The sequence below is a fragment of the Dermacentor albipictus genome, unplaced genomic scaffold (genome assembly GCF_038994185.2).
Source record: "Dermacentor albipictus isolate Rhodes 1998 colony unplaced genomic scaffold, USDA_Dalb.pri_finalv2 scaffold_12, whole genome shotgun sequence".
Taxonomy (NCBI): Eukaryota; Metazoa; Arthropoda; class Arachnida; order Ixodida; family Ixodidae; genus Dermacentor; species Dermacentor albipictus.
The window spans coordinates 11,377,937-11,405,063 of record NW_027225566.1 but is presented as its reverse complement, the minus strand read 5'-3'; the positions used below and the strand labels follow the sequence as shown (position 1 = coordinate 11,405,063).

Below are 27,127 nucleotides of genomic sequence, written 5' to 3'. Positions count from 1 at the left end.
CGGGACTTTAAAGTTTTATTATGCAGCTACTCCCAGCTCATGTTTAGCGGAATTTGCGGGCGTGCTTAGCTTTTTCATCTTGGGGATTCGTGGTGCATTTCCTGCCATGGCCGAGGTCACAAACTCTGCTTTCTATCAAATAGTGGCTGCGGATAATTTTTCTGCCGCAGGCCAGGCACCAAGCTTATGCGACTTTGAGGCCTGCTCTCACCACGTCAATCAACCGTTCTGAAATACCTATAAAGACAAACAAAGACAAAACTAACACATCATGTAAAAAAACGCCCATGGTGTCCCGAAGTTACATTTCAGAAGATTTGGATTTTGTTTATTCTTTGTTCAAGCTATTTTTATCTTATTGTATGTTGCGTTCCTTGCTATTTTTCTCCTTTTGTGATCTCCGTCTCCTTCTTCTTAGATTAGAGCCCCCCCCCCCCCCCCGCGTCAGAGAAAATGAAATCATGCTAGTACAAATCGATCTGCCCGTTAGCACAGGTGCCTGACGTATAAGACTAGTCAGCGAGGCGGCAGTCTGCTGCTAGTATGCTTATTTGAGAGGCTCATTTCATTGAGATAATACCAGTCGTATTGCCGTAGCCACGGCATTACGGCCACCACATTTCTTTCTAAATACTAGAAAGGTGCTGACTATGCATTACTGTGCACTCAATTTATCGTATGGCTGGAGAAAACGGCTGTATCTGTCCTCGCTTTAGTTGGTCTAATGCTGTCTTGAAGAGCGTCAGTGTGGCGTCGAGTGCAATACCATACGATTACAGATGTCATCCTCCTCTTTCTGAAACTTTATTGCATCGCATGTTTGTTGTTTGCGCTACCTGTACATGCAGTGGCAATATTTACTAATTGTCATCCACGTTTTATTTTAGGACCCAAATGATCAGGAAGTCATACAAAAATGCGGCGCCATCGTTGCATCTATAGGCAAGAGCACCGCCGACACGGAACAATTGTTTAATGTGGCCGGTCTGCATTTGGAATTTCACAACGCGACGAAGTGGAGCTCGCAGCTGCGAATGATGAGAAAGCTCGTTACCACATTTTCGAGTCATCCACGACTGACAGACACTGCACGCGTCCAAGAAGGCTAAACTGTCTGAAAATGAACTGAAACTGGCGACAGACTTGATTGAGCTTCTCTTCCCTATAGAGGAAGCCATGGAGTTGCTGAAGAAAAGGCACGAGACAGCCGGCGTTTCGCTTCCCGCGTTGCGAAATATTCAAGCGTCCTAAGCAAGCGTCCTAAATCTTAAGCAAAGGCACACTTCTTTGCAAAGAGGTGATTAAGGGCCTATGGCGTAGTGTGGAGAAGCGGTTCGCAAGCACGTGGACTGACTGTTTTTTTTTTATTGGTGCCTTCCTAGACCCACGGTTTAAGTCTTCTTGGTGTTCAGCTGCAACAGCCGAGCAGATGCGTTCTGCTGGGCTGGGGACCGGGCCTCATTGTTAGGGAAGGACAGCGCCAGCACTGTCGCGAATGCAGACCCTGAAGCGGGCCCAAGCAGATTGGTGTGGAAAAACATCAGGAAACATGAAAATGCCCACCAAGACAATATGCCTGGATCCATTGCAGCGACAATTTCTCTTTGACTTACAAAAGGAACGGGCGCAGATACGGTTAAGCCCCTGACTTATTGGAAAGTGAACGGTAGCAGCTTTCCCTCGCTTTCCCGCCTCGCAAGGGTGGTTTTCGTTGTGAATGCTACGCCAGCCTACGTGGAACGCATGTTTTCTACGGCGTCCCTCATGACTGCGAAGCGAAATCGGCACTCAAGCACCTCTTTCGAGCAGCTCATGTTTGTGAAGCACAACACATACGTAGAAGACGATTGTTTTATCCAAGTTTTTTTTTCTTTTTAGAACTAACCGTCAGAGCGGCCGTCCTTTACACTTCGGGTTTTCAAAACTAAACGGCGAAGCGCTCATTGAGCTTGTGACATTTCGTTGCAAAATTTCTGTCAATGAACCCAAAATAAAGCTTATTTTACACCTTGCATTGCTTGCCTACCTTTAGTGCAGCGTTTAAAAATCACGAGGACACCAAAGCAAGAATACGCTATGTCGTCATTTTAGCATTAACACATTTAAGCTTAAACAACATTAAAAGGTCACAAGCCATTAAAACATGCTCACCACGCAAATACTACAGGTAGCGGGAGAACTGGCCCGATAGGAATTAGTAGGGTGGTTGTACTGCATGAGATATGTCACCAAGCTACTTTACCTGGACCTTGGTAACCTGTTTTGCGTATTTCTGCAGTTCTTAACGCGTCTGGTGCCATCAGCTTTACGGTGCGTTTATCGGTAACTCGATAAAAACTACAAAGATGCCTTTCCTAAGTTGACGAATTACAAAAATGGAATTGATCCCACTGGCCGGCCATTCCCGGAATGGGAACTGGCCAAGTTTTTTCATTCCGAGGAGTTGAAAGGAACGGAATTGCGGCAAGTTCCGATTTCCCGGAATGGAATGGGGGCACCCAACCCCGCTAAACAGCATACTCGTTTAACGCGATGCGGTGGCAAATGACTGCGCTGCCACCGCCTCACGACAACAATGGCCAGGCAAGCGACTGTGCCGCATCAAATATATCACTATACTGCTGCCGCAATTCCTGTATTTCGCAGCTCTTGATGATGGTGATGATTGTGATGATGATGATGATGATGATGATGATTTAATGGCATCCTCTTCGAAACGGGGCGGTCACAAATAGTCACCTAGTCTGCTTGACGAAGTTGCCTGCTTGAAGTTAGCACTCGAGATAATCTTTTTAAGTCGTGTTTAAATGAATTGGAAAATCGGTCGCGCCGCGACCGTATAATTTTCCGTGGTCTCCCTGGTAATAATGAGACATGGCAACAAACAGAGTCGAATATAAGCACATTAATTAATAGTATTACTGACCCAATTCCTGCAGACGCAATCCAATGTGCGCCCCGGCTAGGTTCGTATGCGCCTAATAAATCCCGTCCTGTTATTGCGAAGTTCACAAACTTCAAAACCACAGAAAAACTACTGTGTATGTGCAGCCATTTCAAGCGTAAGAACGTCAATCTAAGTGAAGATTTTCCGGTTGCTACATGAGCCACCCGAAGAAAACTGATTGCATTCGGTAAGAGCCAAGCCTCTTCTTAACCTTTAAAATTGCGATATGATAAGTTAATCCCGAACGGAAAATCATAGATTTACAGCGCCAATTCAGATCAAACTGAAGAACTCAAGGAACGTAATCACAATTTAGCGCGTGCATACGCTATTCCGCCACGTCCTCCGATCTAGGAAAGCACGAGGCGCATAGGTTTATTTTCTTCGTTTACTCAAGTTTCAGTTTTATATTCTAACATCAGAAGCACATTCAACAAATACGATTCTTTATCTTCTGCATTTGACACATGTTAAGCAAAAATCATTGCGCTTACTGAAACGTGGTTACCTGCGCATGTCACTGACACAGGAGTCTCACTGTGCTGTGCAATGTCGTGTTTATCGCTGCGATCTTACTGCGTGCAGAGGAGGTGGCGCCCTTTTGGCAATTTAAAATGACATTCCATCTTGTCTGTACGAGCGATGATCTAGACGCTGTCTGGATTTCAGCTCCTCTCGGTCACAAAAAATGCATCATAGGCATGTGCTATCGCTCACCCTCAGCAAAACCTACGTTTTTCCAGGACCTACACGACAGTATAAACCTTGTTCGCACGCGATTTTCTTTATCTCTCGTCCTACTTCTTGGCGATTTTAATTTCCCAAACATAAACCAGAAAGATCAGCCTTCTTCACTCTCTCCCTTTCCGGCACAATTGAAGGAGTTTTGGGGATTGTGCGCAGTTTTTCATTGTCACAACTTGTGACACAACATACACGTGTACCTTCTATTCTGCAAGCACCCTTGACCTGGTTTTGTCATCCCACCCTGATACAATCTCGGAGATTACATACCTACCTAGTGTAAGCGATCACTGCCTACTTGCATTTTCAATTAACGCTTTAACCGGTAAACCAAATAAAATCATAAAAACTATACATATTTACAAAAACGCTAACTTTACCGCCATAAATAATGAATTAACTGCATTTCTCGACACTTTCAAACCGAATTTTGAAAATGGTTCACTTCAGCACAATTGGGACATGCTCGCCGCTAAAGTTCAGCAACTAACTGAAGAGTACGTTCAATGCCGAATCATTGCGTCCAATTCTGATGTTCATTGGTACAACGCCCATCTTAAGCGCCTATCTAACCGCAAAAAACGCCTATATTGCTCCGCAAAACACTCGTCAACCGCCACACGCTGGTCTGCTTATAATTCCGCATTCGACACGTACGTAACAGCAATAAGAGATGCTAAATCTAACTTTCTATCACACGTACTTCCACGAATGTTAAAGATTAACGGTAAAAAGTTTTGGGCTGTAATGAACCCCTTACATGATCAGCACTTAACGCTGGAAGACCCATTGGCCATCCTTATACCTTAAAAACAGTGCGCTGCCGCTCTTAATGGCGCATTTTCGCAAACATTTTCTGTCCCCTACAATGACCGCTTACCTTCTACTCGCCAGTACCATTATGTAGTTATGCCTCCAGTGATCGTGCATACGGCTGGCGTTGCGAAACTAATTGATTCCCAGATACGGCACTCATCGCCTGGTTACGACTCTATCAACTCAAAATTTGTTACATATACTAACGCCTGTTGTTGAATTATACAACCAAAACTTTTTCAGCAATCACTAGATATATCTACTCAACCTAGCCAATGTAAAATCGGGAAAATAGTTCCACTGCATAAATCGGGTAACAAAAATTTAACAGCTAATTATCACCCCATCTCACTCTCAAGCACTTTGTGTAAATTGCTCGAGCATATATTCTTGAAACATCTTGTTAACTTCCTACAATCCAATGTATTTTTCACACCAGCCAGGCATGTATTTAGAAAAACATTCTCATGTGAAACTCAGCTTGCAATCTTTACGTACAAATTGCACCGTATTATCGATCGTTCGTCATTTGCAGGTTGAATTTTTTTTAGACTTCGCTAAAGGATTTGATAAGGTCTGTCATAAACTTCTGCTTTATAAACTAAGTCAGCTGAACCTTGACACTAACATCCTGAAATGGATTGAATGATTCTAATCTAATCGCTCTCAATCGTATTACGAAGAGTTGTGAAGAGATGGTTTTATTTACAGGAGGTGGACGACGATCGTAGCGTGATCGTAGCACAGTCCGACCTTTAAAAACTCTTTGTTCTCCTCGTCTACACTTATTTCTTTGCACCTGCCTTTCGTATCCGTTACATTTCCCCGCAAGCAGACGAAGCTCGTGGGGCGACAAAACCCACGAGCTTCGGATGGGCACGCAGGGTAGAAAGGCTGCAGATGAGCAATATGAGTCAGCTCAGTTCTGCTTGATCGCCGACCATTGCACAAGAGGCCAGCTATTACGTGAGTTCGCTCAGGAGGTGTACGTTACCTGCGGGTGTCGCATGGTGAATACCATCGTGTTGCGTTACGGTATGCAAATGTATGCTTGCTGCGGCAGACGCATACCTGATCTTGTCGCGAGTATCAGTTCCGCCATGTTTTTGTTCTTAGGCAGCCAGCTCGAGCCTCAATTGGCAAGGTACTGCTCTTTGTGTTATCATACAGATTTTCCTTTCTAAGTACTTTCTTGCCATTCTTGCAAATCTACTTGGTATTTTCCCCCCCTTTCTGTCCACTTCACTGTCTCTCTTTCTCTCACTTTCTTTGTGAACAGCTCGTTGTCTATTAACACTCTTGGCTGCCAACTTCCTTCACTTTTTTCTCCATGCTACGTGCACGCTTTTCAGGTACAGGTATTAGTGCACCTTAGCCGGCCATTTCCATTGATTCACGTTCCTTACATGTTCTTCAAACTAATTTTACTCTGCTCTTTGCCGACTTCAAAAGGAAGCCCATCCAATTTCACTTTGCACTGCCTCGTTTGTCTTTTTATCGTGGGCCCCCGCCGCCAACCGTTATACCGACCACTGATATATTAACTTCCAACCTCGACAAGATTTGTGAATTCAAGCGCAAAATTGCGTCTGGGAACGTGAGCGCTGGCACCGTTACTCCTTTTCAGATTCCACGCACAACCTCATATTTTTTGCGGCCCCAAACTGCTCCATTATTTTGTGCTTCATTATTTCTGCATTACGCTTCCCCCTCATTCAAAGCATATGTTGATGGATATTGGAGTAGGTCCTTCCGTCATTTATGCACACACCATATTATTTACATTGCTTGACTATGGGTGTGACTTGCTGTTGAATTGATAGCATGTCATAGCTGGCCTTTCATTAAAGACCCCGATTCCCGAATTCTTTGTGGTAAATTTAAGACAGATTTGTCGCCGCATTGCCATAAATATTCGCAAGTCTCTGTAAATCTCTTGCATGCTCCGCTAGTTACGCTATGTCGTCCGCAGACATAATATTGCACCCGTTGCCCACTATGAATGTGACATAAAAAACCTAATTCACGGTTTTCAAGTCCTCTTTCTAAACCCTTAACATAAAGCGTGAACAAACTACGCGCAGGGCAACAGAAGCTGGTGGTGTTCCAGGGAAATAAGCTGAGTGTCACGTTGCCGAACTGTTCCCTCTAGTTTGTTCAAGCGCATGTGTCATCGCGTGCGCTTCCATCAATAATAGGAGAGAGTAAAAAAAATGAAATGGTGGGGTTTAACATGCCAAAACCGCGATTTGATTTAGAGGCGCGCCGTAGTGGGGTATAATGGAATAATTTCCACGAGCGGAATTTTCCACCTGCGGTTCTTTAACGTGCACCTGACTCTAAGCACCCCCCATGAGTGTTTTCGCATTTCACCACTATCGAAATGTGCCTGCCATAGCCGAGATTCGATCACGCGGCCTCATGCTTAGCAGTACAACATCACAGCTGCTAAACAACCCCGGTGGGTGAGGGGAGAATAGAGGCTGTCTGGGTGATAAGAGGGGAGGTCTGCGGATGGTGACTATAAGCCGAAACGGAACACCGTACTATAGAAAGGTAACACTTAAATAATCAGCCAGAGGCCTACACACTCGCAACAAACCTGTCCGTTCCTTTTGATATCTCTCATAACTGTGTTTTAGGTCGCTAAAGTGAAGAAATTCACATTGAGCGTTTTTCAGGATTTCGCTCACGAAGACTTATTTCTAACGCAATATCAAAATGCACCGGATGTATTTATCCGCCGGATACAGCGTATCGAAGAGGCAGTTGGTTTTGTCGTCTTTTGTTGAGGTGCTGGGTCCCCTACCATTGAAAGCAACAAATTTAAATTCTGAGGTTTTACGTGCCAATACAACGACACGATTATGAGGCACGCAGTAGTGTGGGACTGCGCATTAATTTTAACAACCTGGGGTTCTTTAACGTGCCCACAATGCAGGGGACACAGGTATTTTTGCATTTCGCCCCATCGAAATGCGGGCGCCGCTGCCGGCATTCGATCACGCGACCCCGTGCTTAACAGTGAAACACCATAACGGCTAAACCACCATGGCGGATCACACCCAGTGTGCTGCTAGGAGCGAATGCACGTCAACGTTGCTATGCAAACACTTGCATACGCCATGATTGCTTATAGCACATCAACTACTGTGACTGTCTTGTTCTTATACATCTGAGTGGAACATACTTGTGTACCTCCAATACCCGCGGACCCTACTTCAACTACAACTTTTCACGGAAGACTCACAACCGTGTTTCTTGGCGTTTCCTTTGTGTTTCCTTAACTAGTGTATGAATTTCGCTAATAACAGCCTTCCTGGTTCTGCTGGGATACAATGTAGTCCATATTTAGCGATAGAAAATAACTGAACCCGAGGAGACGCGTCAAAATCCATGACGTGACGACGAGATCGCGCGGAAACTTCCACGCAGCGTCGCCACCCGTCTTTCGTTCTTGCGTCTTTTCCTATTTTCCATGACTCTTGAGGGGCCGAAGTAGCTTTTTAATGCCTTCTCATAGGGTACTTCACGTACTCTCCGAGGGCTATCTACACGTGTATGTATGTTTGTATCTATCTATGCATGTTTGTATGTTTGTATCTTTTTTACCGCATACATGGGTCACTGGGTAGTCTGTGGTCGAATGGTTAGCGCATCAGGCTGATGTACTGAGGTAACGTGGTTCTAATTGACCATCGGGTCAACTTGTATCAATGAGTATGTGCCAAGGGGTGCATATGCGCCTCTCACGAGCGAAGATATTTCACTCCGACATGGGTCACTGTAGATTGAGGACGGGGAAGCAACCGCTGTTCGAAGAAACTCTTTGTCTCAGACCTGGAGCAATGGGTGTGTGCCACTCCTTCTGTGCTGGTCTTCAATGAACCTTTTCTGTTCCAACTTGGATTACTGTGTATCTGGCAGCAGGCGTGTGGCGCTCTTCAATGAACGTCTCTTACGCCAAGTTGATTACCTAGGTATGTGCCGCTCTGCAACGAAAAAAAAAGATGCCTAAAATTTATCCGATGCTGAGTGGAATCAACCCCATATTGCAAGCGTCCCGCAGGGACAGCAACCTGACGCACTCTCAAGCTGTGTCACAAATTCACTGTGTAAGATCCGCATTTCAATGAACGCCTTTTACGCGAAGGCTTATCGTGAAGGCTTACGTGAAGCATGAGTTGCGCCACGAATGCTTTGAATATGTACCGCTGTTGGATGAACCTCTCACCAACTTGAGTCAACGATTACGCTCCACTGACTGCGTAGCAAGCGAGGCAACAATTCGCGGCGTTCGCAGGCAACGGCACGCCACGCTTGTCGTCTCGGAGGCCGCGCTCGCGCTTATCGGCAGCACGACTAGATTGCGCTGCATATCCGAAAATAAGCACAAAAGAGGAGCCCGGTTGCCACATGACGCGTTTCTCAGCATGCAGCGCTGCGTTACGCACTTCGGATGCCACCCCAGGCTTCGCGGTGGCGGCACTTGAAGGCGCCGAGTGTTCTTAGGGAAGAAACACCTTGACGCCGACTTGGTGCCGCAGTGAATATGAGGCGGCACGTGGAATCTGGAAAGCAGTAATGTTGCCAGCGATAACGTTCGGAAACGCCGCTCTGTTCTTAAACTCGGATACCTTGTCGGGGCTGCAAGATCGGTGGGCCGATTGGTTTTGAGGGCGCACGGCAAAATCACAAATAAAGCAGTGCAGGCTGACATGGTTTAGCCCTCATTTCAAGACAGGCAAGCGCAGAGCAAAGTTAGTTTTGAAGAAAGACTCAGGAACAGGGATAGATGTAAATGGGCGGCTAAAGTGCTCAAGTATCTGTACCTGAAAACGATGGACACAAAATGAAGGAATATGCCAAGAGTGTGCCAACAGAGTACAGAGGTGGTGTAAATAGACACCCAATACTCATCGGCAAGGAAGTGAGAGAAACGGACACAGTGATATCGATGCAAAGAATTGAAACAAAGAAGAACACGGAGATTTACAAGAATAAGAAGAAAGCAGAAGAGAAAATATGTACGTTAAACAAGGGGTGGTGCCTTGCTGCTATTTCAGACTTGATCTGGTTGGCTTAGAAGAAAAACACATCGGAGCAAATATTCGCAATTAGAGAAGCCATGTGTATGGTGTAGAGAAAATCCGGAGAACGCTCAGCACATCCAAATGCAATGCGGAGGGATTCACTCGTTGTGACGCTCGTTTGGAACGCAACTTCCAGAAGCACTTGGATGTAAAATGGACGGGAGCACCAACCGGTCAGAAGTCGAGATTTGCAAGATTCGTTTAGAGTATTGGCGGAGAAATAGTCAATACAACCTAATGTGAATTTTAAGCGCAACTGCTCAGGTTTTCTGGCTTAGCTATATATTGTCAAAAATAATTTGATTTTGAACGACTGGGTCCTCTTGGAAGCAGCACTGAGCCTTTGCTTAGGCAACTCGTTTAGCAACAGCGGCTGACGAAGCATTTCTACCGGTTGCGTCAGTCGTTGTTCAGAAGGAATGGGTGAATACGGGAACCGCGTGGCTCGGGCGGAGCGCATTCTCCAGTGGCGGCGACGCAATCGCAGTAGAGCATGTGCAGTTGGTACGAAGCCCACGCCAGCGCTTTGTTTCCATTGTGCTCGCCGTCTGCGAAGCCCGTGTAGTGCAGCACTTCGCTTTCCTCCTCACCCTTTTGCCATCCTGCTCTCATCCGCTTTACACTGCGCGCTCTCTTCACTCTCATTGTCTTTCATACCCCACTGTGCTACGCACAAGGATATGACCAGATCCTTTAGACACATAGCCAGAAGTACAAGGTGGATACAGATGTGTTGAGGAAGAAAAAGTCACTGACGCTTACGATATTCCCTAATGCGAAATTTCAGCGCAGCGCTATACGTGTTTTCGTTTCGCGCTGTAGTGAGGCATCGCACCGATCACAGAAGCGACTGGCAGAGTCGCGACGTGCGGCGCTATATGCAGACCGGCCAACTGCAGCTTATACAACCGTAATCTTTACCGGAAAACGCTTGCAGCAACGATGTGCATGAAGGAAAGTTTTCTGGATTTTCTCTATCCCCCGGACGGCTGGAGGCGCCGCTGTCGTGGATGGATGGATGGACGTTATGAGCGTCCGCTTTGGAACGGGGTGGTGGGTTGCGTCACCGAGCTCTTGCTATTATACTGCCTAATGTCCTACATGGGCTAATAAAAAAAAACAAGGAAAAAAAACACGATGAACTGCCACAACCAAATTTTCTGAGCCCCTGTTGTGAACTTCGTTTTTGTACGTCTCCATTTTTGGTCGTTTCGCTACTTTCACCAATTTTCCAATCACTTCTTACTAATCTCTATTGCGGACATGTTTTGACCGGACAAGAATGACCATTCTTAAATGTCAACGACGGTATAACGACGATAGCGAGACAATGAAGACGATGACATGACGACGAGTGTATGACGATTATTTTTTTATTTGTTTACATTACCCCTAAGGGCCCTCACACGAAGGTATTACATAGGGGGGGGGGGTACAAACATGGAATATACACAAGAAATAAAACTACATAAAATAAACATGCACACAAGGAACATAAAATAAATGGAAATGAACAAGGGGTATATGCACTTAGTCATGAAAACACAAGAGCATTTTACATAATATGTTACTATGTGCATATAGGCATAAGTAATATCTAATCTGCTACCACTAACCGTTTTCTTGCAACAAAGTTTGGAAAGATGGTAAGTTAACTTCAGTGTGCTATGCGTGATGGTAGGTTATTCCATTCTATTATTGTGCGAGGAATAAATGATTTTACGTAGAGCGACGAGCGGCACATTATGCGTTTTACTTTGTTAGCGTGGTCACGGTGCGGGAAAACTGCAGGGGGTGGTGAAAAGCGTGGAGCGTGGAATGGTGATAAAGTTTATGAAATAAGGTTAGGCGAGCAAACTGGCGTCGACGTGATAGTGATTCCAACTCGGCACGTTGTTTTAACGATGTGACCCTGGTGAAGTGTGAATAATCGGAAAAGATGAAGCGAACAGCACGGTTTTGCAAAGATTCAATGTTGTTGATTATGTATGCTTCATCGGGATCCCATATGGCAGAAGCATATTCGATTTTTGGGCGGATCAGCGTGATATAAGCAAGTTTTTTTTAAGTGAGAAGGTGCGTGCTTGACGTTACGCTTAAGAAGACCGAGTGATCGGTTAGCTGATGCTAAGACGGTGTTAATATGGTAATGCCAAGTTAAGTCAGACTGAATATGAAGGCCAAGATACTTGTAAGTTGGCGCAAGTTCTACTCTAGCATTATTGAGAAAGTAGGTGGTAGGAAGTCGAGTGGAGTGGCTGGTAAATGACATTAGCTTGGTTTTAGATGTATTTAAAGACATTAACCACGAATAGCACCAAGCGGTCACAACATCAAGATCAGTTTGTAAGGAAAGTCGGTCAGCGTCATTACTAATAATATGACGTGACAAGGACTGTATGACAACCGGATTACAAAGCTAGAGTGACGGCGATGGCACGACCACGATACCATGACGACGATGAGATGAAAACGGTGGCAAAATCACGTTTGAATGACGAGAGCATGATTACAATAAAATGACAAAGAAGGAATGGCGTCGATAGATTGATAAAGGCGGTATGACAACGACGGCACGACGACAATTGAAATACATTACTGAAGTGATGTTGCCCTGGTCCGTGCAGTAAACGTCAAGCTGTTGTTGCCAGTACTTATTTGGGTGCTTTTTAATGGCGATTGCTGCCCGTTGCCCTTATCTCGTGCGACATTGAGATGGGACGCCTGCGAAGCCACTCGTAACGCTCATTACGCCAGCATTTTCAGAATTTGTATAAAAAAAAAAGACTCGGCAACAACAATTTAAATGGATGGCTGAAGCGCATAAATATCTGCACCTCAAAATCATAGACAAAGAATGGATGAAGAGATCAAGAAAGTTGCAGTGAAGTACAGGGAATTCAAAGTGCAAATAGACAACCTGGAGTCATCAAAAAGAGAGTGAGAGAAGCACAGACGCTAATTTTTGTGCAAAGGATGGAAACGAAAAAGCCCATCTAGATTTAGAAACACGGCAACAAAGAAATCCGGAGAGAAAATCTGTAGGATAGCACAAAGGGCACTGCCATGTAATTTGGAGGTCGAGCTGCTGCCACAGGAGAAAAATCGTACCGTAGGCAATATTTGCAAGAGACTGACGCATGTGTCTGCTGTAGCAAAATGCCTCGGTGCAAAAAAGACTCAGTGCAACGCAGTTCCATTCCAAGGTAGCCACCCTGCAAAAGCTGTAGCAAACGTCCGCCTTCTATAGAAGAACTGGGATTCAAAGTGGTTGGAAGTATTAATTAGAAACGTAAGCGAGAGACATTTCGACCCGTTATTCTCAAACGATCATCGACTCGAAGCTTTTCCTCCACTCGACTGAGTTGAGCACAACACCGCCCTTCGAGTAATAAAGACGCTAGACTTCTCAAAAATAGCGGTGGGCGATCATGAGGCGCAGTGACTTCTGTCGTAGGGTGACGCTGCCATCTACTTTCTTGGGTGGAGTACGCGCCTTGAGTGCACGAATGTTACAGCATATGGGGTTAAAGCATTGGTCGAAAAAAACGCGGAGAATAATAGAACCGGAGCCTTTACACGCTTAGGTACGATATAAAAATGGAGTTTTCTTTGAAAAAGAACGATCAAGGAGAAATGGCAAAAATGCTAGACTGCGATAGATGTATAATCTGACTAAATGAATCCGCCCAGGTGACTACTAGTGGCCACTCCATTTGAAAAGTGATGCGAATAGGAATATTTGTAGTGATGAAAGCACATCGTGCCGTTAATAAAAAAAAACACCCGTTAATAGGCGGCGCCTATGTAGTGCGGGCCTTCTCCGTATTTTTCTCGTCCTCTACAAAAGTGGCAGATGTCCCAACATTTACCGCCGCCTCCGCTGCAACGCCATAATAGCGCTGTAACATATTGCAAGTAAATAAATAAATATATAAATAAATAAATAAAGTATGAGCATGAATAACTGGTCCAGTTAACTTGATGAAGTTCCTCGTCAAGTTTTCCCTGTTGGCTTACTTTTGTGTCTGGAGAACAACCAAATCCTTTCCTTGATAGATTGGCAAGTGCCACTTATGATTTTCGATTTAAATGCCTACTCAGCATCAGTGAGCTTCGCTGAAAATTAGCTTAAAGTGCTATTTGTATTTTCTGTTTACAGAAGGCCTTGTGTGCGTGCCGAAGCCGGCCAGTACTGTTGAAGACCTCGATTACTACAAGGTCTGTACCATTGCCATATTTACAAAAGCTTACTGCTGTTTTCAGGAGCGTAGAGCCCTTTTCGGACTCGTAAGACCACCACATCACATTTTCTCAAAGCGAGACACCTTTGCCCATACGCGGGCTGTGCATTTCGAGGGGCGTTCATTTTTCGCTCCATAGAAAACGAATCACACTTCGTTGCTCGTACGCCGTGCACCTGTCAAGCACAACGGCCATCTTCAACTGACAGCAGGGCCGTGTTGTGGAGCTACCGGCAGATAAGCCAGCGCCGGTTTAAGAAAGATCCACCGCTAGGAATGGATATGTTGACTTTGGGTTTACAGCCGTACTTTGGCTAAGAAAAAATAGGGGCAAAAGCTTTCCGGTTCGCCCTCCTACTTTAGCGTCGATCTTAAGTTCAGATAGCTTTATCAGAAACATTCTGTGACGAACTCTATGGTCTATGTAATACCTCCCCCCCGCCCCACCGTGTGTGTGGTGTCTTTAAGGAAATAAAGAAAGAAGCAAAAAAGAAACGCTGTGAAATCATTTCGAGTAGTTGAGGAAGACTGCATCAACTTGGTTGCCACGATCAAGGGATATGTGAAGTTCGTGAATGAATCCCGAAGGTTTTGTGTCATATAAGCAACCCTTTATAAAACCATGCAGCTATTTGTAAAGAACGTTATTTCAAAATAATTTTTTACTTCTATATGATATGCTCAAGAAGCTTGCGTATAGTACTCGCTAGTGAAATCGTTAGCTAGTCGGGACTCGAGCGGTGAAGAGCGAATACTACGAACGGCTTCTATGAACATTTAATAATGTTTCTAATATTTACAGCCAGGTTTCCGGGTCGCCAGACAAATATCTGCGTTAAACCGCTCGCTCCCTCCGTTCTTGCAGCACGATCGATACAGGCGTCACTGGAGCTGTCCTCGTGCTTGTTGACTTTCTCTTCGTTTTGCTGGCCTTGTCGAACAAGGGTTCGTACTACGGCGGCAATCTTTTTTTGCCTCAGGCTAGCTCGCTGATCTGGGGCAACGTTGGTGCTTGGCTCAGTGGCTTTGGCGCTCTGCTGTTGAGGGGCGATGCCACAGGTATGATTCTAGGTTGCGGCAACCGCATTCCGAAGGGGTCGGTGGGTAGAAGCTCAGGTTCAGTGTTGTTTCGTGCACATTAATGAACGCCATGGCGTCCATATCATTCATGAACTATTTATTGGGGCCTCTCGTATACTTCGTAGGCTGTTCTCGAGTGTCTAACACCATAATCTCCTATTCACGTTCTCCCGCAATTCTGGATCATAAGTTGCAGCATGTAACGAATGGGGAAATTTGGAGGCCCTAAGTAGGTTCCTTTTGTGGTGGACTTTCTAGCAACCGTCCTTCAATTCGCCGCACCTCGCCATGTGGGTCATTGACGTTTGCTCCGAAAATCTAGTTTACCTCACGGTGGGGGTCATTGCCCCCTGCTTTGTCTTGGAAAGAAAGCGGCGGCCTTGTGGGGGCGCCACCACAGCCACTCGGCAAGACCTGCTCGTACTTTTGAATAAAGCCAGTTGACTCTCCGTTCTCAAGTTGTCAGAACGTGTATTTCTTGCCTCCGCCAAACTGAGCTGCCAAGAAGTGGTGACCCAGGACATTTGCGCCTTTATTTTCGAACCCTATCCATGGCCGATGCTTCTCTTACTCCTGCTGACAGAGACGACGTCACGATTACGTCTCCTATAATTGCCGCAGAGCTTCAGCTTCCCAGGTTTTGGCTCAAGAATCCCCGAGTTTGGTTTATGCAAGCAGAGAACCGTTTTTAACTGCGGCGCATCACTTCACAAACAGTAAAGTACGTGCACATCGTCGCCGCGCTGGCCTCCGACATCGTCAATGACATAGGCGACGGGTACGCCTTCTGCCACAGCATATGGCGACCTGAAATGCATGGTCCTGCAGCGCCTCGCGCCCTCGCAACAGAGTAGGCTCCAATAGCTCCTCTCCGAGAAACTCGGCGACGAACAACCATCACAACTCCCGCACTAATTGCGTTAGATACTAGGTGAGCACTCTGCAAATGAGAACCAGCTTCCAATTTTGCGCAAGCTGTTCTTGCAACGCTTCCAACTATCCGCACCCACGGTACTGGTTCGTTCCGATGAGACAAGTCTCGATCAGCGAGCTGCACTCACTGAGCGTATATGCAACTGCTCGTCTGCGGCACAGCTACCTATTGCCGCTGCGAGAGTCTCAGAGCCAGGAGACCGACTGTGGCACCTGAAAGAAACAGTCGACCGCCTTACCAATGCACTTGAGGAGCTGACGACGGGTGGCAACAGTGGCGACCAACCATTCGCCTTCACAGTCTCGCAGCGCACCTAGAGATCGCCGCGGCAATAGTGCTGGTACCACCATCTCTTTCGCGAACAACCAACTCGCTGCACCTAGCCCCTTTCGTGGACGGGAAACGCACCGGCCAGTCACTAACTGCGACTTCTGACATGGGCATCCGCACAAGCCGCCTATTCGTAGTCGACTGCATCACGTGTCCGCGCCTTTCTGTCGACACTGGATCCGAGCTGTCTATCGTTCCCGCCACGGCGCAGATCACCAACGCGGAGAGTCCACACCCAAGCTCCACCCAATGAACAACACTGCCATCGCGTCGTATGGGCTGCAGTCAATAACGGTAGACATCGGAGTCTGGCGCTTGCACAGATGGGTGTTTGTGATCGCCTACCTGTTGGCCAGGTTGGTGGTGGTGGCGAGGTTGGTTGTTGGTGAGGTTGGACTGCAGGCCAACCTCACCTCATCTGGCATTCGTACCTTTAGGCCGATCTCAACGTACAAGATACTTGCTGAGTACCAGCAACTCATGAAGCTCCGAAACGATGCGGTTCCCGTGAAACACGAAGTGACGCAACATATCACTACCACCGGCACACGTGTCGCCGGCCGGCCACGGAGGCTCTCTGGGCGGAGGTTGGAAGTCGCCTGCCGTGAGTTCGAACACATGCTTCATCTCGGCGTAATTCGTCTTTCCTCCAGCTATTGGTCTTCACCTCTCCATCTGGTTCCAAAGCAGGACAGTGGTAACTGGCCGCTTTATGGCCATTTCGCGGCTTTGAGTGCCTTGACTACTCCGGACCAGTATTCGTTTACCCACATACATGACTTCAGTGCTCGTCGAACAACAATCAAGGATGACCTCGGATGACCTCGTAGCCTAGATACTCTATGGGGCACCAATCCGCGTTCCAGGCCAGATTTTCGGCACCCAGCAAGGCATTGCGCCAGTGGTCGCTCAGCATTTAGAAGGCTACATTCGTGGCTCGACCACCTTCGACCTACCCTGCCACGTATCGCCCGCGGGCAGCCTGTGTTTAGTTTAGCGACAATGGACACAACCATGCACATCTTTCTGCGGCGCGACTCTATCAAACCACCATTGACTCCTTCCTATGAAGGCCCCTTTCGCGTGGTTGCGCGTTTGGAGAAAACCTGGAAGATTGACGTTCGCGGCAGTGGAGAGACAGTGTCGTGCAACCGCGTGAAACCAGTCTATGTTGAACATTAACTTTCCATTCCGTCCATCACTCACATCTGAGCCTCCGGCATTCGGGGGGGCGGGGGGGGGGGTCTTGTGTGCCATCGAAATGGCCTCCTTCGCTAAAAACACGTCCAGTCTCACAATTGTCTAGAACTTTCTATTACGAACAGATCCAGCCTAAGAACGTTTGTTTGAATACTGGGCTGGGATAATCTAGCGATTACACTTAGGGTTTCGAGCGGGCTTTCAACGACGCTCCACCTACTTTCATCACCAAATCAGCCACTACTCAGAGGTGCATGCAATAAGAAAGGTACAGAATTCCTCGAAATGAACTTTTATGCTATACCGGCCCTGCGCAGGCTACAAAATGCGGTTTAGTCCGCAGCACACACTTTGATAACGCCGCGTAGAAGCAGCCATGGGTCAGAAATGTCCAGTGGGGCTTAAAAGAATTGCGCTTGCTTATCCGATATAAACCTTCGCCATATTTAATGAAGTCAACAAAAATAAGACGCCATTTAAGAAAAATCATCCTACAAAGGTGATTTGCGCATTTGTCGGTGCTCAGGTGTCTGCCACTCATGAAAACGATGGCGTGATAACGACGCGGTGACCATGCCAATGGCAAATTTTGAATTCCGGTTACGCATGTGAGGTTTCGACACCATGGGGACTGAGAGGGGGCTCAGCTATAGTACATAGCTTTCAAGGGTTGCTATTAAGAATAAATAGCACAGAACCGCTGAAAAAGTTCGACACGCACGGAGCGATCGCATAAGAAAGTGCACCCTGAGGCCACACTCCCTTGTTAGCTCTCAGGGACACGTCTAACTGTGCCCGATGTCACGTTCCTGACGATGTCTTATGGAGCGACCAACGTTCTGTGCGCTGGCGAAGCCAGACAGCACGAGGAGAATTTTATATCACTGCGCATGGTCAATGCATAACCGTGTCGTGTTCTCCCCCCCCCCCCTCCAGAAAAAAAAATGCAATAAGATGTCATTAGAAGCGCCAAGACATGCACACAGCTACGTCCATTGTTAAAGGAAACATGCATTAGCAGGTCATCAAGGAATTCATTTATTAAGGCGAAAGCCTTTCTAGGCTCATGGTGAAGTTTGTGTCTGGAGACCTGACCGCCGGGATCTCCGCTGAAACGTCATCACGCTATAGAACGCAGATTAAAGACAGATTAAAGAACGAAAAATGATTGATGGTGACAGTTAGTGAATGATAACATTGTAATAGAGTTTGGTAGAGGTTAACAATCACTAGGTAAGGATAATAATGGCTAGTAATGACTTGTAATGACTACTGATGACTCTGAAATGACCATTATTTCGATGACGGCTTGTAAAGACCACAATTATTGAAATGTCTAGAAATGTCTAGTAATGAGAAGTGATGGCTAAAGTGACTACTTATGACTTCTGATGACTAGTAATGACTGCGAAATGACAAATATCTCTAACGACGGCTCATAATGACCACAATTAATTACAAATGACTGAAAATGCTTCCTAGTAAGCAAGAATGACTAACAATGGCTGAATTGACTTGTAATCACTAGTAATGACTATGAAAGGATCAGTATGTCTAATGACAACGTGTAACGACTACAATTGGTTAGAAGTGACTAAACGTGCTTAGTAATGACCAGTAATGACTAATAATGACTGAAATGACATGTAATGACTACTGATGACGATGATATGGCCAACATGTCTAACAACAGCTTGTAATGACCAAATTGATTACAAATGACTAAAAATGCTTAGCAATGAGCAGAAATGACTAAAAGAAACAAGAGAAAAAGAAGACGTAAAGAGAAAGTGGCGAATGATAAAGGAGGAAGAGTAGGCTTTCGCCGTTCACCTCTTAAGAGAGATAAGAGACACTGCAATTTTTGGCAAGTATGAGAACGTCCAGCTTTGCCGCAGATGACTTTGGAAAATGTAACTGAATCATTGTTTTGTATACTTGAATTGTGTCTCGACGGTACTTCCACGACGTTATGCACTTCCTCAGTGGGCTTTCCATCACTCGTCCTTCAGTAACTGCAGCAACCGCAAGACGTGAGCTCGCGGCCTGCATCCTCCCTTTAAACAATCTATCTACCTGTGGGTTCTTCTGCTCGTTGCATTTTTGCACAGCTCAAATATAAGGTATCTTGCCATTGAGAAGAAGTGTGTTCTCATTGTTTAGCACGTCAGTGCCCGCAAAAAAAAAAAGTAAAGGAATACTTTACAGGACTGTGCAAAATGGCAAGTGAGGTTGACTCATGCTATAATATAGGAAAACGGTCTACGAATACCTAAGAAGCATTTCCATTCGTTCAGCATTTGTGCTGTGGGGACTTATTAGCTGCGGAATGTCGCTTCTTGCTGGTCCCGCAGCGGCTTCTAAGACAAAGCAAAAACGCTTAGCTCTCATGACAAGCGCAAAATATAGGGAAAACACGGGGAGGGTGCGAGATGAAAATTCAAGCTGACGAGGAAAACGAGAACAATGTAAAAACGGGAGCCAACGATTCGACAAGTCCACTTGTCGAAACTATGGCGCCCGTTTTTACTTTGTTCTCGTCTTGCTCAAACGCTATATATGAAATCTGAAGTTTCCGAGTCACGCTCATAACTTTGATATTCGCCGAGTGAATTTGAAGCAAACAATGGACTCAACAGTGCTGAAACCAGAACGAATTCGGCTTCTAGCGAGCCCTTCCTGCTTGAAAAGTGCCCACTGTGCATACTGACATCGTGATTGATCGTTCCATCCATCACAGCAATGTTTGGCGTCACTATTGTGCTCTCACAAACACGTCAATCTCGCGCCACGACACTTCCGACACAGACACTTGGGACCATTTGAGCCTTCCCCGTTTTTGGATAGCTATTCTGCCAATCAAACTGAAACGCGTTAAAGTCTTGGTTCATCCTTTTTTCTTCTTCCTTTCCTATTTTTCGGTAACCCCGAAATGTGTGGCTACCGCTCAGAGCACCCTCATTCATTATTTGAGCGGCACGCATTGAGCAAACAAAGAAATGAGTCAATTCCATAGGAGACAGCGCTAATTATAATACACTCTGCTTGCTCTCTTTGAGAGCTTCACCTGTTGGAAAGATTTCACAGTGATTTTCACCCCAGCGGGCGCCTAGCGGTAGAGCATCCGCCTCGTATGCGGGGTAGGTACGGAGTTCCCATCCCGATGCCTCCGGAAATTCACTGGTTTTTTTTTTCTTCTAATGAGCAGAGATGTTCCCTGACCTGGTGCTCGGATTTTCGTTGGCGTTCACGTATCGAAATATTGCCAAATAGACATTTACGAGTTGTCTCTGGGCACCTCTTGTCTAACCACAGGTGGCCTTGTTGAAGAGAATCCGCCGCGGCTGTGGGAAGCAAGTGCTCACGCCGTGTACCTGCTGGTAAAATAGGTACAATCGCGTTTTCGGCCTGGTGCTCGGCCAGTATGGGACCTCAACGTTTAGAAAGGGGTGTTTTTCTCTTACCCGAATGTGTCCTCATGTCATAAGGTGCAATTGGGGCGCCACATGGGAAATGGGCGCCATGGGATTAGCCCAAATACGAGGGGCGTTCAAAAAAGATTTCCCCTGACCCACTTCCTGTGGACGGAGAGCAACGAAACTTTGGAGATTTATTATTCCTTCGCTACATAGGTGCCATCCAGGGACAAACACTTTTCCCATCTTTTTATGCAACTGTAAACACCTCGCTTGTAGAAGGCGACAGGTTGCTCCAAAAGCCTTGTTGTGACTTCAGAAATCAGAGTGCCATCATCTGGAAAGTGCTTGCCCTTCTAACATGACTTCATTGTTGGAAAGAGGTGGAAGTCCGATGGTGCGTGTTCTGGTGAATAAGAGGGATGCGGTAGAATTTCAAAGCCGCAGCAGCGTGCTTCCATCTGGGCAACATGTGGGTTGTGAACGGGGGATTGTCCTGCAGAAGGCGGACACCTATGGTGAGCATGCCAGGTCTCTTGCTTTTGATGGCCTCCAGCAATTTACGCTGCAGTAAAGCGTAGTATGCCCCAGTAATCGTGGCACCTTTTGCTGGGAAATCATCCGTGCTGGTCGGTGCTCAGTGCTGCGTGCTGGTCCCAAAAGACTGTGAGCATGATCTTGCCCGCTGAGGGTTGGGCGCGTGCCTTCTTTGGAACCGGTGAGTCCAAGTGCTTCCATTGCATCGGCTGGATTTTAGTCTCCGGATCATAGTGACGGACCCAGCTTTCATGCTGTGTAATCAGTCTGTTGAAAAAGTCCTCCTGGTTTCCATAGCACATGGTCAAAAGAGCCTGGGAGCATTCGACTCGTCCCTGCTTTTGGAAAGGTGTGAGCAGCCGGGGAACCCAGTGAGCGGGTACCTTACGCATATGAAGATGGTCCTGAATGGCCTTTTCCGCGGACCCCACACTAATCTTGACATTTCGGGCTAGGTCTTGAACGGTTACGCGGCGATTTTCCAAAATGGCGGCCTCCACTTGCTGGATGGTATGTTCATCGATAGCGGAGCCAGGTCGCCCTGCAATCGGAGCCGTTTCCACCGAAGTCGGACCACAGCTGAATTGACGATGCCAGTTCTTCACTACATCATATGATGAGAAATCCTCCCCATAAACCTCTTTTATCTCATCGAACGTCTCCTTTGGAGTGCGGCCTTTCAAGTACAGGAAGTTGATGACTGCTCTGTATTGCGCTGCATCCATTATCACATCTAACACCATTTGAGCACCGGTAAAAGAAAGACAGTTGTTAGTTCAGAGTTGCACATTGGCACGTGACCTGTAGTGACGTATGTCATTACACATGCGCAGTTTCAGCATCCTGCAATAAGTAGAAGTGAGTCAGGGGAAATCTTTATTGAACGCCGTATCACTTTTTTTTTTGCTCACGAGGGTTTAGACGGGAATTTAGAGCGCGGGCTCTTTTCCCAAGCATATCGCTCCTGTAGAAAGCGGAACGTATGGCCGGGGTACACTCGTGCCCATTCATTTCCAACGCCACCGGGCACGAGATGGTGCCGGTGGCGTTGGAAATCGAACCCACAACCTCCCGCAGCCTAGGTGGGTGCTCTACATATAGAACATCACTCGGCCAACTCTCGTTCGCGAAAGATCCGTTTTCGTGGTGTTTCAACCTTCCGTTGCATGCCTCATCGTTTTTGGACCAGCCCTCCCCCCCCCCCAAGTTGAGGAAGGGGAAGCGGGCCAATCACAGATTCCGGCATTACCTTCCTCATCAAGTTATTTACATTCAGTACGCTAGCTCGGCCCTCCTTTCCACACGCAAAGAGCAGCCCTCTCGGCCGCCCTAGACCGACTGGACAAGCGCCCAATAACGGAAAATAACATCCTTGGAAACTGGCCTACGCGAACATCACCGCGATCCGCTGTGAACGCGCTGCGGCGTTACTTAAAAGACACGAGACTTAGTAACAGACTGTGATTGTACGCTGTGGGACGTAGGAATAAATGGTGACGCTGCGTAACACTAGGAACGCCTTCGCAGACTGCGTGACAGTGGCCACAGAAACAGTTGTGCATCGTGTGTATGTCTGTTTGTGAGCGCGTATGGTTTCTTTAAAATTCTTTTTCGCTCCCTCACCTATCGCATCCCTTTACCCCTCCCCGGGTACAGGGTAGCCAACCGGAGATAATCTCTGGTTAACTTCTCTGTCTTTCATCTCCCTTTCTCTTTCTCTCTCTCTCGGCCCACCAAAACCCTCTCCACTCTTGCATGCTGCTCGCTTCTGATCAGCCAAGTAGATAAGAAAAGCCTGTCCGGTATAGGAGGCCAGCGCTGGAGTTTTGTTTGACGTGTGGCGGCTCCCTGGTGACCATCTCGCAATCTTATAGTAGACCGGCGATGACTACCGCGATTGACTGAGGGGAAGGGCGCCCAGTATAATGCAGAGAGCGCAGGTATTGGCGCGTATACAAGTGCCACAACGAAGAGGCATCATACGACCGTAAGATATTTTGCTCATTCCTGCCGAGGCCGCACGAGAAAGAGTGGGGGCAACGTTGGATCCAGGCGGTCAGACGAGTGCGGTAAGTGAAACCACGCCCATGCTTCTCCGTGCGCGCAATAATTTATTCTGCCTTGACGAGTGTGTCTTTGTTAGTAGTACGTGAGCTAACGCACGGTTTACTGTGTGCGCAGGCCAGACGGCCAACAGGGGCAACCAACACCATATACCAGAATATGTAGACAGCGTTGCGTTGGAAATAAGACGGGCGACATCATGCACCACCAGCCCCTTACGTGCCGTCCATCTTTCCGCCCTAGTACCACCACAGTACTCCCTGTGATTCCACGGGAGCCGTGGAGAGATACAACAGATAAGTTTTCCTTATACAGAGCCATTCACTACGAGCTACACGCTCTATGCGTTGGCGAAGATATATTAACCTAACATCGCGTCGGCTGCAGACCTATTGCTGTGCACTTGATGTTACGTAGCAATTTTGCTTCATTTACATTCCTAAAACTCTGCACGTCTGTTGCTTTCAATGTACTTGTTGTTACCGCTAAAGAGCTAACACTTTTGCTGTTTTTTAACAATATCGCGCGAATATGTAGATCGCACGGTGTGTCAGCGGCGTTGTACCGGTGAAGCGAAGAACGCAGCAGAATACATTCTAACTCAAAATCACCTTGCGCGCCCGCGCATACTGTGGCCGATCCCGCCACTTCTCGGCGTTACAAGGCTGTTGACGCGCCGTGCAGTCGGCGTTCACATGATGTTACATATACGAGGGTGCACAGATGCTAGTGCTTTTATTTTTATTTCTAAACTTGTTTCCCTCGTTGAAACGCGTTGCTTGATCATTCGCATCGCGCTTACGCTCCATTTCTTACAGTTCTATGACAAAACATTTGCCTAAATATCTAATTATGCTAACCACATAATTGTTGATTTCTGCAGATGGAGCGCGCGGGCTCGGTCTGGCACACCATCAGGAGCAGTCAGTGGTTGTGCAGAGCTTAACTGAATGCCTGACACACATACAGCTACGCCCACAAACTCAGGAGCACCAGGCAAGTCCGGACTATGTGGCTGCTTGAAGGCATTTTTTTCAACTTGAATGTTTTATTTGTTTATGAACACTTAGGGACATTGGTTGCTGATTTGAATATTTTGTTGCTTCTTATTGTTCAGGTTTCTAATGGTCAGGGCTTTCTGCTGCAATGCCTCGACAAAACAGGTAATTGCATAAGTTAAACATGTGTAAATCTACATGTCTACAAGTTGGCGAAGTGTGTTACGCATATTTTTTTTTTTATTCTGACTCCAATCATTCATTATGCAATTCCCCAGTGGCCTGATCAAGCTGACCTATTTGACTTCACAGAAATGTGTGTTCGGCACGAGGAACCAGTGACAGCTGATTCGACACTGCCTTGCCCGCCCCTTGCCCATGAGGATGTGGGGCGCGAAGAGTCAGCAACAGCTGATCCAGCACCATCGACTAGCTAAACCCTGGTCCATCGTGTTGTGGAGCTGAACACAAGAGATTGTTACTTCAGTGTTACAACTCGTTCGCTTCGCTAGTCTGCCCCCGAGTGACATTTCCCGATCTGTTGCCTTCGACAGTGCTCGTAAACTCGATGTTTGGTTCTGTAAATATTGCAGAAAAAACACAGAGGGAAAAAAACAGACAGCCGCTGTCACCTCGCGAAACGTTCCCCGTACGTTTCAGCTTTGCCGAGCAGCCCTGTCCTACTACGAGTCTTTCAGCCAACTCGTTTGGCGGCGCCACGTGTCACTTTTAGACGCGTCACGTCATTGCCAGCGTTGGTTCTCTATAGCAATGCTGTTAGCTTTGAAAACAAGCAAAAGTGACCTCCCATAACTAAGGTGAGCGTTTGATTGGGCAGTTGAGACCACGCTACGGATCATCGCCCGATCTTTACGTCACAGGTTACGTAAATTTGATGTCAAGAGATTGGAATAAAAAACAGACTGGAACAGTTTTACGTTATGGGGCCCTTGTATTGCTCGAACTAGGAATAAACATGACTGAAGTCCATTGGCCAGAGATATCTTGCTGTTTTCATCATGTTCTCAAATTATTTCAGCTACTGTCACAACCTGTCAAGAAACGGAACATTTTAATTAACTTGGAAGAGCTGACTCAAAATCTGTCTGCTGGCCATGCTGTTCCAGATGTGGATGGCAGGAACTATTATCAGTGCAAAAATATTACAACATCTGGTTGCAGGCAACAATGTAACAGGCAAACGTCTTTTGAGAGCACAAGCTCATATGCACAACCCGTTTGATGGGAGCAATTTCTAAAAACAGAATAGCTAATGAAGCGTAGGCAGTAGCGCCGAAGGTATCAAGAAGTAAGATAAAAATTTCAGTCTGATTCGATTTCTACCGTGCGTTCTGAATGAAGTTCCGAGAGGGCATTTCAGTTGTTTCTTTTCCCGCGTTCAGGGCCAAACAAGCACGTTTACGTGTTCAAATCATCATTTTCTCTTTTACCTATTGACTGGACTGAGAAGGTAATGTGCGAATTGGCTGAAGAAATCAGTTCGTTAGCAACACTAAAAACGAAACGAAAGTAAACTTTGCGGTGGCGAAAGATGAAGCACGTCATCGCCAAGTCGAGTAATGTGGCCACATTGTGCCATTATTTTTCCCACAACCAACCGCTCTTTGAATGCAGCAGCGCACGTAAACATTTAGTCGCTGGCTACTGTAACAGTTCCGCAGCCCACTACGAGCTTGGCGATTGACCGAAATAAAAAAGGCATTTCAGGAGCGTCTTGTGAAGGCACAGGAAGCTGTGTTTGGGCGTTTCCGTGCTGGCATGAATCAAGTACTATCAAAATATTGCAACTCGCAGTATAATAACGTTATCAATAGACAGCTGACGTAGTTGTAAACACTAATAATTTCAGCAGCTACAGCCACCGATGAACTTGTAAAGCGAAGCTTTATTTGATTACCATTCCATGGTTTCGCCTGGGTCAGTCGGTATCTTTCAGTCAGTTGCTAGTCTGTTTCTCGCCTACTAGCTTGGCATTGGCTTAAAGAGATTAAGCGCGTCCGGCGGCGGGATTCGAATTTCGGCCGCCTAGCGCAGTATCCCGATGCATCATTAGGCCATAACCACCTTTGATTCTTTTGTTGTCTTTATTTCAGACACGCATGACTCCTGCGGGAAAAAATCGCATAAACGAGCTAAGAAATCTCTCGTAATATCAAAGTGACGAAGCCACATATACACGGAACACCATAGAATTCCTCTTCATTCTTGAAACGCGCTCTAGGGTGTGGTCCATCTTCACAAGAAACACTAAGAGAAAGGGAGAAGAGAGGAAAGAAAGGCAGGGAGGTTAACTAGGCTTAGTCCAGTTTTCTACCCGACATGTGGGCAGGGGCATGGGGGAGTGAAAGAGAGAGAGAGAAAAAACATGAGTCTATATCGCACTTTCCCATGCAGTAAGTTAGGTGCAGGATGTCTATAGTCGGGCGCTCAAATATGTTGCATTCAGATTGTGAAGAACCGCTCAAATGGATTTCTGGGCTAATGAACTGTGTAGTCAGACTCCCAAGATTTTTGCATTTGTCAATGGCCTATTGTCCAGTCTATTCAAGGCACAGTGGAGAATCTGACGTTGGTTATCAAAACGAGAACAGTGGCACAGAAGATGACTGATTGTCTATTCACACTTGCACTTTGCGCACATCGGTGAGCCCGCCATTCCAATACGATAGCGGTAGGAGTTAGTAAATGCTACTCCTACCCACA

General features: G+C 46.5%; 1 protein-coding gene across 4 annotated transcripts in view; it reads left to right on the top strand.

Moving 5' to 3' along the window:
- Nucleotides 1-27,127, top strand: part of LOC139051532 (papilin-like) — a 532,082-nt gene that overhangs the window by 110,459 nt on the left and 394,496 nt on the right. For 3 of the 4 annotated variants that reach the window (XM_070528503.1, XM_070528502.1, XM_070528501.1), the window contains exon 2: nucleotides 13,763-13,821. The exons of the other annotated variant lie outside the window; for it this stretch is intronic. In XM_070528503.1, the coding sequence (XP_070384604.1) occupies nucleotides 13,763-13,821 (59 nt within the window). The remainder of the gene's footprint in view (nucleotides 1-13,762; nucleotides 13,822-27,127) is intronic. 4 annotated transcript variants of the gene reach the window in all.